This window comes from Oncorhynchus keta, chromosome 30 (genome assembly GCF_023373465.1).
Source record: "Oncorhynchus keta strain PuntledgeMale-10-30-2019 chromosome 30, Oket_V2, whole genome shotgun sequence".
In the NCBI taxonomy this organism is placed as follows: Eukaryota; Metazoa; Chordata; class Actinopteri; order Salmoniformes; family Salmonidae; genus Oncorhynchus; species Oncorhynchus keta.
The window spans coordinates 10,222,607-10,233,450 of NC_068450.1; the positions used below are offsets into that span (position 1 = coordinate 10,222,607).

Genomic DNA, 10,844 nt, shown 5'->3' on the forward strand with positions numbered 1-10,844 from the left:
CCACATGTAATGTCCCCTTCCCCCTTTCCCTAGTCCATGTAGATTGTAATGTTCCCCCTTTCCCTAGACCATGTATGTAATGTCCCCTTCCCCCCTTTCCCTAGTCCATGTAGATTGGTTCAGACCACATGTAATGTCCCCTTCCCCCCTTTCCCTAGTCCATGTAGATTGGTTCAGACCACATGTAATGTCCCCTTCCCCCCTTTCCCTAGTCCATGTAGATTGGTCCAGACCACATGTAATGTCCCCTTCCCCCCTTTCCCTAGTCCATGTAGATTGGTCCAGACCACATGTAATGTCCCTTCTCCCCTTTCCCTAGTCCATGTAGATTGGTCCAGACCACATGTAATGTCCCCTTCCCCCCTTTCCCTAGTCCATGTAGATTGGTCCAGAAACTACATGCAACACTAATCATTGTCGCTGGTGCATTGCAGTTTCGCTCTCGCTACACTAGCTGTAATATTGTCAACCTAATTTGTTTTCGATCTGTAAATATCATCTCTGTCTGTCTGTCTGTCTGTCTGTCTGTCTGTCTGTCTGTCTGTCTGTCTGTCTCTCTCTCTCTTTCTATCTATCTTTCTTTCTTTCTTTCTGTCTGTCAAATACACCCCACTATCATCGCGAGACCATATCTTATCAGATGCAAAAGCCCTGAAGTGTATCACAGCTATAAATCCATTTCAATGACGCTGTGGCTCCCTCTGTCCACATCCAAAACAATACACTAGGGTTCAACTCTAATTGAATTAAAAGTCTTCAAGACAAAGACAGTCTTCAATGACTATAAGCTGAGTTAATGACTTGTCAGCGATCTGAGCATCGAAGCCACTTGACAGACAAGACACACCTGGTGCTCACATCACACAGTCAGCATGAAAAGAAAGAGGATACCTATCATGAGTTTATAATGCCCTCTTTTAGCTTATGTTCTGGGCTAATGTCCAAAATGGCACCCTAGTGCCCTATAAGCCCTGTACTATGTAGGGAATAGGGTGCTGTTTGGGAGGAATCCTTACCGTCCGATGTGGTGTTTGCTACGCAGCTGTGGTCAGGGAAGTAGATGGGTTCAACCACAACATAATACATGTCAACTACAGTGGGTTCAACCACAACATAACGCCTGTCAACTGTAGTGGGTTCAACCACAACATAATACATGTCAACTACAGTGGGTTCAACCACAACAGAACACCTGTCAACTACAGTGGGTTCAACCACAACATAATACATGTCAACTACAGTGGGTTCAACCACAACATAATACATGTCAACTACAGTGGGTTCAACCACAACATAATACATGTCAACTACAGTGGGTTCAACCACAACATAATACATGTCAACTACAGTGGGTTCAACCACAACATAATACATGTCAACTACAGTGGGTTCAACCACAACATAATACATGTCAACTACAGTGGGTTCAACCACAACATAATACATGTCAACTACAGTGGGTTCAACCACAACATAATACATGTCAACTACAGTGGGTTCAACCACAACATAATACATGTCAACTACAGTGGGTTCAACCACAACATAATACATGTCAACTACAGTGGGTTCAACCACAACATAATACATGTCAACTACAGTGGGTTCAACCACAACATAATACATGTCAACTACAGTGGGTTCAACCACAACATAATACATGTCAACTACAGTGGGTTCAACCACAACATAATACATGTCAACTACAGTGGGTTCAACCACAACATAATACATGTCAACTACAGTGGGTTCAACCACAACATAATACATGTCAACTACAGTGGGTTCAACCACAACATAATACATGTCAACTACAGTGGGTTCAACCACAACATAATACATGTCAACTACAGTGGGTTCAACCACAACATAACGCCTGTCAACTGTAGTGGGTTCAACCACAACATAATACATGTCAACTACAGTGGGTTCAACCACAACATAACACCTGTCAACTACAGTGGGTTCAACCACAACATAACGCCTGTCAGCTGTAGTGGGTTCAACCACAACATAACGCCTGTCAGCTGTAGTGGGTTCAACCACAACATAACGCCTGTCAGCTGTAGTGGGTTCAACCACAACATAACGTCTGTCAGCTGAGGTGGTGTGTTACATTTGAACGTAGGGGGTACCTTACCTACAGCCACTCTGTCAAACTGATGTTCTCTCCAGGGCTCTGCCTCAGTCTCTACAGGGAAATAGGAAGATAATTCAGCACGGAAACGGAGGCTATCCATTTCATTGGCTGCAGTTGACTTTCTTCTTTATGTTCTTGAGACATGCAGAACAGAAAGCTTGGATGATGCGTTACAGGATATCAGTCATGATAACAGTAGATCCATAACACAGCAGCAACAGCAGAGAAAGATTAGATAATACTATTATAATATATCATATCATAGCATATTGACTGTATTGTAGTAATAATATTATAATATATATTTCCTCATAGTATAGACTGTATTGTAGTAATAATACTATAATACATACCATACCATGGTATATAGACTGTATTGTAGTAATAATATTGTAATATATATTTTATCATAGTATAGACTATGTTGTAGTAATACTATTATAACATATCATATTATATCATAGTATATAGACTGTATTGTAATAATACTATTATAATATATAATACTATAAAGACTGTATAGTAGCAATAATATTATAATATATCATAGTATATAGACTCTATTGTAGTAATAATATTATATCATAGTAGTGTATATAGACTCTACTGTAGTAATAATATTATATCATAGTATATAGACTCTATTGTAGTAATAATATTATATCATAGTACTGTATATAGACTCTATTGTAGTAATAATATTATATCATAGTATATAGACTCTATTGTAGTAATAATATTATATCATAGTACTGTATATAGACTCTATTGTAGTAATAATATTATATCATAGTATATAGACTCTATTGTAGTAATAATACCATATATCATATTATTATATGACCCCTGCTTTCTCCTCTGTCTGTGTCCTCTATAATACTGAACCCCTGCTTTCTCCTCTGTCTGTGTCCTCTGTATAATACTGAACCCCTGCTTTCTCCTCTGTCTGTGTCCTCTGTATAATACTGAACCCCTGCTTTCTCCTCTGTCTGTGTCCTCTATAATACTGAACCCCTGCTTTCTCCTCTATCTGTGTCCTCTATAATACTGAACCCCTGCTTTCTCCTCTATCTGTGTCCTCTATAATACTGAACCCCTGCTTTCTCCTCTATCTGTGTCCTCTATAATACTGAACCCCTGCTTTCTCCTCTGTCTGTGTCCTCTATAATACTGAACCCCTGATTTCTCCTCTATCTGTGTCCTCTATAATACTGAACCCCTGCTTTCTCCTCTGTCTGTGTCCTCTATAATACTGAACCCCTGCTTTCTCCTCTGTCTGTGTCCTCTATAATACTGAACCCCTGCTTTCTCCTCTGTCTGTGTCCTCTATAATACTGAACCCCTGCTTTCTCCTCTGTCTGTGTCTTCTGTAAAACAGGAAAGTTCACTTGTATCGAGGCTCGTTTCCATCTGGAGAGGCAGATGGGCTATTACCTGATTCAGATGTACATCCCCAGCCTTCTGATTGTCATTTTGTCCTGGGTGTCCTTCTGGATCAACATGGACGCTGCACCTGCCAGAGTGGGATTGGGCATTACCACCGTGCTCACTATGACCACCCAGAGCTCCGGCTCCCGAGCCTCCCTCCCCAAGGTGAGACAAACTCCCTAACCTAGAGCTCCTGCTCCCGAGCCTTCATCTCCAAGGTGAGACAAACTCCCTAACCTAGAGCTCCTGCTCCCGAGCCTTCATCTCCAAGGTGAGACAAACTCCCTGGATAAGAGCGTCTGCTAAATGACTTAAATGTAATGTAATGTAACCGAGAGCTCCTGCTCCTGAGCCTCCCTTCCCAAGGTGAGACAAACTCCCTAACCCAGAGCTCCTGCTCCCGAGCCTCCCTCCCCACGGTGAGACAAACTCCCTAACCCAGAGCTCCTGCTCCCGAGCCTCCCTCCCCACGGTGAGACAAACTCCCTAACCTAGAGCTCCTGCTCCCGAGCCTTCATCTCCAAGGTGAGACAAACTCCCTGGATAAGAGCGTCTGCTAAATGACTTAAATGTAATATAATGTAACCGAGAGCTCCTGCTCCTGAGCCTCCCTTCCCAAGGTGAGACAAACTCCCTAACCCAGAGCTCCTGCTCCCGAGCCTCCCTCCCCACGGTGAGACAAACTCCCTAACCCAGAGCTCCTGCTCCCGAGCCTCCCTCCCCACGGTGAGACAAACTCCCTAACCCAGAGCTCCTGCTCCCGAGCCTCCCTCCCCACGGTGAGACAAACTCCCTAACCCAGAGCTCCTGCTCCCGAGCCTCCCTCCCCACGGTGAGACAAACTCCCTAACCCAGAGCTCCTGCTCCCGAGCCTCCCTCCCCAAGGTGAGGAGAGGAAGAGGAACACAGCACACCTGCACCTGTCTTTGACACACACACAGAGATACAGACATGAACACACACACACACACAAACACACACACACAGTCAGATACAGACACACACACACACACACACACACACACACACACACACACACACACACACACACACACACACACACACACACACACACACACACACACACACACACACACACACACACACAATGGGCAGAGCAGAGAGGCCTAGATGAACTACAAACCACACTGTCTATTGTCCTGGATGAACTACAAACCACACTGTCTATTATCCTGGATGAACTACAAACCACACTGTCTATTGTCCTGGATGAACTACAAACCACACTGTCTATTGTCCTGGATGAACTACAAACCACACTGTCTAGTGTCCTAGATGAACTACAAACCACACTATCTATTGTCCTAGATGAACTACAAACCACACTGTCTATTGTCCTGGATGAACTACAAACCACACTGTCTATTGTCCTAGATGAACTACAAACCACACTGTCTAGTGTCCTAGATGAACTACAAACCACACTGTCTATTGTCCTAGATGAACTACAAACCACACTGTCAATTGACCTAGATGAACTACAAACCACACTGTCTAGTGTCCTAGATGAACTACAAACCACACTGTCTAGTGTCCTAGATGAACTACAAACCACACTGTCAATTGACCTAGATGAACTACAAACCACACTGTCTATTGTCCTGGATGAACTACAAACCACACTGTCTATTGTCCTAGACGGTAAAACTAACTCAACATAAGGAAAAAAATGCCTTTTTAAAGAAAACTATTTTTGCTATAGGGATTTTCAGATTAAAAAGGAAGAGGGACATTGCGTGAGGGACTAGTATTTTATAATTATGTCCTGGAAAAGTATCCTCCCATTTTGCTTGTTGACATTAGGTGATTCATGTTCTCTGGAAAATTGAACAAGTGAACCGTGATTTGTATGCAGTTCAGCTGTCACAATAATGATCACACAGCACAGCTGAGTGTAGGAGCACACAGCACAGACTGCTCTCCCTCTTCCACGCCTCACTGACTCGGTGCTGCATTGGTGACAGGGAGGGAAGGAGTGGATAGAGGGCCATTTTGAAAGTCACCCTTTACTGTGTCATTACTCAACAAATAGCCACCACAGAAAAGTAACTTTTTTGCTGTCATTATTGTCTATCCCCGTGTTGTAGTGCTCTACTTTCAATACGAATAGTTGAAGAAAATGTCCAGCAGATAAATACATTTCACCACTTTAAGTGATCTAAGTGCTGTAAAACAAAAACTAAAAAACACACAGAAATAGAAATCCCACAATCCAACGGCACCAGGAAAGAGTAAAACAGTAGTCTGTCTCTGTCTGTCTCGGCCTGCTGCCTTCTTATCATTTGAACAATGTCTTGTGAACCATGCATTCTGTAATGCCACCTAAGCTGCATTCCAGGGCCACTTGGTCACTGACTTGTCAAATACAGTGAGCTTCAGCTGAACTGACAAGCCAACCCAGTCTAGCTTTAGCCCCATTTCCAGGTCAAAGATGTGGTTTCCATGCCTCACTCTATCTCACTGCCCAGGCAGAGCAGAGTCCTGCCAAGCCAACTGACCATACAGACTACTGTGTACTGGACAGTTCTCAGAGTTAGAAGGTAAATGTTGTCTTTGTAGCAGACATCACAGGATTATTAGATACAGATACATATATAGATGGTACCAAGGTCCGTTTCATTTGAATAGTCTACAGAATCCAGATTAAAAAGTCACCTTCTGTTGTTGTTAGTGTTGGAGTTGTTTGTGTTGGTGTTGTTTGTGGTGTTGTTGGTATTGTTGGTGTTGGAGTTGTTTGTGTTGTTGGGGTTGTTGTTGTTGTTGGTGATGTTGTTGGTGTTGGTGTTGTTGGTATTGTTGGTGGAGTTGGTGTTGTTGATGTTGGTGATGTTGGTGTTGTTGTTGGTGTTGTTGGTGTTGGAGTTGTTTGTGTTGTTGGGGTTGGAGTTGTTTGTGTTGTTGGTGTTGTTGGTGTTGGAGTTGTTGGTGTTGTTGGTATTGTTGGTGGAGTTGGTGTTGTTGATGTTGGTGTTGTTGTTGGTGTTGTTGGTGTTGGAGTTGTTTGTGTTGTTGGGGTTGCTGGTGGTGTTGGTGTTGGTGGTGTTGCAGTTGGTGGTGTTGTTGGTGTTGGAGTTGTTTGTGTTGTTGGGGTTGCTGGTGGTGTTGGTGTTGGTGGTGTTGGAGTTGTTTGTGTTGTTGGGGTTGCTGGTGGTGTTGGTATTGTTGGTGTTGGAGTTGTTTGTGTTGTTGGGGTTGCTGGTGGTGTTGGTGTTGGTGGTGTTGGAGTTGTTTGTGTTGTTGGTATTGTTGGTGGAGTTGGTGTTGTTGTTGTTGGTGATGTTGGTGTTGGTGTTGGTGTTGTTGGTGTTGGAGTTGTTTGTGTTGTTGGTGTTGTTGGTGTTTGTGTTGTTGGTGTTGGTGTTGTTGGTGGTGTTGGTGGTGTTGGTGGTGTTGGTATTGTTGGTGGAGTTGGTGTTGTTGTTGTTGGTGTTGGTGTTGTTGGTGTTGTTGTTGTTGGTGTTGTTGGTGTTGGTGTTGTTGGTGTTTGTGTTGTTGGTGATGTTGGTGTTGTTGTTGTTGGTGTTGGTGTTGTTGGTGTTGGTGTTGTTGGTGTTTGTGTTGTTGGTGTTGTTGGTGTTGGTGTTGTTGGTGTTTGTGTTGTTGGTGATGTTGGTGTTGGTGTTGTTGGTGTTTGTGTTGTTGGTGTTGTTGGTGTTGTTGGTGGTGTTGGTGGTGTTGGTGGTGTTGGTGTTGGTGGTGTTGCAGTTGGTGGTGTTGTTGGTGTTGTTGTTGTTGTTGGTGATGTTGGTGTTGTTGTTGGTATTGTTGTTGTTGTTGTTGTTGGTGATGTTGTTGGTGTTGGTATTGTTGGTGTTTGTGTTGTTGGTGGTGTTGTTGTTGTTTTTGTTGTTTCTATTCTTGTTTTTGTTGTTGTTGTCCTCCTACTTACCACTGTGTCCTCCTGCCCACTCACAGGTGTCGTATGTGAAAGCCATTGACATCTGGATGGCCGTGTGCCTCCTGTTTGTCTTCTCGGCCCTGCTTGAGTACGCTGCTGTGAACTTCATCGCTCGGCAACACAAGGAACTGCTGCGCTTCAGGAGAAGGAGGCGACACATGAAGGTCAATTAACTGCTTTTTAAAAATATTATTAGGATTCACTTTTTATGATCTAATCATAGACTAGACGAACACTTTTCACAGGAACACTTCCTATCTCCTGCCCCCTCCTCTCAGACCAGAGCCAGTCTCAGTTCAATATTTAGCTTTTTGGTTTCTTATATTCTCTACAAGTACACAACAGTTCATATGTAATGCTGGGGGAGTATTGAGAATCCTTAAAGCCCTTAGGATGCATCCCAAATGACACCCTAGTCCCTATATAGTGCATTACTTTTTAACCAGGGTCTATAGGGCTCTGGTTAAAAGTAGTGCACTATAAAGGGAATAGCATGGCATTTGGGAAACATCCATGGACAAAGCCCAAACAGAAGAATGAGCTACTGTATGTTATCAGATCCACAACAATGTAATTATTCCCACATACTTTAATAACGTAGTCTGACATGATCTATCATCTAACAGGCCCAAGAGCACACCAGGTTGTAACTGTTGGACTTAAAGGCCACTGAATTACAGCATTCCCAATGGGTGGTGCCTGTTATCCTCGTATCAAAGTCAGTTAAACAAGTAGCCTGGTCCCAGATCTGTTCTACTGTATATCAAACTCCTGTGGTCGTTGTCATACCTAGTTTGTTATGCACATTGACCAAAGCAGTTTGCAAGACAGCACAAACAGACCTGGGATCAGGCTATAGAACAAGTAGTTTGAAATTGAATAACCCATCGCTACACTCTGTGTTTTTAATAAGATCTCAGATGATTTTATTGAAACTGCATCGCTGTCGTATATCTGATGGTGTTTGTGATATTGATGTCTTGATGACTGAATATCAAATACAGCTATCAAAGTATGACTCATTTTAGTAGTATCTATCTACCACAGAGCATGTTGCTCCATCTCTTCCTAAAACTCATTTAGTAATATCTATCTACCACAGAGCATGTTGTCCCATCTCTTCCTAAAACTAATTTAGTAATATCTATCTACCACAGAGCATGTTGCCCCATCTCTTCCTAAAACTCATTTAGTAATATCTATCTACCACAGAGAATGTTGCCCGATCTCTTCCTAAAACTCATTTAGTAATATCTATCTACCACAGAGCATGTTGTCCCATCTCTTCCTAAAACTCATTTAGTAGTATCTATCTACCACAGAGCATGTTGTCCCATCTCTTCCTAAAACTCATTTAGTAATATCTATCTACCACAGAGCATGTTGTCCCATCTCTTCCTAAAACTCATTTAGTAATATCTATCTACCACAGAGCATGTTGTCCCATCCTTCCTAAAACTCATTTAGTAATATCTATCTACCACAGAGCATGTTGTCCCATCTCTTCCTAAAACTCATTTAGTAGTATCTATCTACCACAGAGCATGTTGTCCCATCTCTTCCTAAAACTCATTTAGTAATATCTATCTACCACAGAGCATGTTGTCCCATCTCTTCCTAAAACTCATTTAGTAATATCTATCTACCACAGAGCATGTTGTCCCATCCTTCCTAAAACTCATTTAGTAATATCTATCTACCACAGAGCATGTTGCCCCATCTCTTCGTAAAACTCATTTAGTAATGTCTATCTACCACAGAGCATGTTGTCCCATCTCTTCCTAAAACTCATTTAGTAGTATCTATCTACCACAGAGAATGTTGCCCCATCTCTTCCTAAAACTCATTTAGTAATATCTATCTACCACAGAGCATGTTGCTCCATCTCTTCCTAAAACTCTAATCCAGCTAGGGGAATATTTCTCTGCATTATTCATCTAATTTCTCTGAGGTGAAACTAGATGGAGGAATTCAAATGGTTATTATTCTTACCATTTAATCAATACATTTTATGTGTCCAGATTAATTGATTAAATCCAAGACCGTGTGAGTTCATAAGAAGTAAACCTGTCAGCCTTGAGGGGGGGAATATAGAAGAAGTCTGAGGAGGTGACTGGTGAGAGCCGCAGGAGGTGGAGGAGGAAGAGTAGGAGGTGGAGGAGGATGTGAATGAGGTGGAGGAGGAGGAGAAGGAGGTAGAGGAGGAGGAGAAGGAGGAGGTGGAGGAGGATGAGGTGGTGGAGGAGGAGGAGGAGGTGGAGGAGGTGGAGGAGGAGGAGGTAGTGGAGGATGAGGTGGTAGAGGAGGAGAAGGAGGTGGAGGAGGAAGAGGAGGAGGTGGAGGAGGAGGAGAAGGAGGTGGAGGAGGAAGAGTAGGAGGTGGAGGAGGAGGAGAAGGAGGTGGAGGAGGAGGAGAAGGAGGTAGAGGAGGTGGAGGAGGATGAGGTGGTGGAGGAGGAGGAGGTGGAGGAGGTGGAGGAGGAGGAGGTAGTGGAGGATGAGGTGGTAGAGGAGGAGAAGGAGGTGGAGGAGGAAGAGGAGGAGGTGGAGAAGGAGGAGGTGAAGGAGGTGGAAGAGGAGGAGAAGGAGGTAGAGGAGGAGGGGAAGGAGGAGGAGGTAGAGGAGGAGGGAAAAGAGAGAAAACACAGAAAACCCTAGAAGGAGTTAGACATAAATATTCCATAAACTCCTTTTCATTCCATGCGCTAACCTGGCAGACAGGCAGGCAGGAGGCTACAGCCACAGACTACGTCCAGGGAATGTGAATCCATTCAGTCATTCAAAAGAGAGTAAAAAAGCAGAAAATAAATCCTCAGTATTATTGTTCTAATCCATAATCCCTGAAAGGAGGGTATGTACTCAGTGAGGGTAGATTAGTCAACTGTTCCCTGGAGCACTAGTCTGTCTCAGGTAAATCGAGAAGCTGGCCACATCCCTAATGGCAACCATACGGCTCTGGTCAATAGTAGTGCACTATACAGGGATTAGGGTTCCATAGGGCTCTGTTCAAAAGTAGTGCACTATACAGGGATTAGGGTTCCATAGGGCTCTGGTCAATAGTAGTGCACTATACAGGGATTAGGGTTCCATAGGGCTCTGTTCAAAAGCAGTGCACTATACAGGGAATAAGGTGCCATAGGGCTCTGGTCAAAAGTATTGCACTATACAGGGAATAGGGTGCCATAGGGCTCTGGTCAAAAGTAGTGCACTATACAGGGAATAAGGTGCCATAGGGCTCTGGTCAAAAGTAGTGCACTATACACACAGGGAATAAGGTGCCATAGGGCTCTGGTCAATAGTAGTGCACTATACAGGGAATAGGGTGCCATAGGGCTCTGGTCAAAAGTAGTGCACTATA

The 10,844-nt window shown here is 43.4% G+C and overlaps 1 protein-coding gene across 3 annotated transcripts in view; it reads left to right on the forward strand.

Annotated features, from left to right (window-relative positions):
• Positions 1–10,844, forward strand: part of glra1 (glycine receptor, alpha 1) — a 109,703-nt gene that overhangs the window by 82,468 nt on the left and 16,391 nt on the right. For all 3 annotated transcript variants that reach the window (XM_052487532.1, XM_052487533.1, XM_052487534.1), the window contains 2 exons: positions 3,519–3,733; positions 7,505–7,651. In XM_052487532.1, the coding sequence (XP_052343492.1) occupies positions 3,519–3,733; positions 7,505–7,651 (362 nt within the window). The remainder of the gene's footprint in view (positions 1–3,518; positions 3,734–7,504; positions 7,652–10,844) is intronic.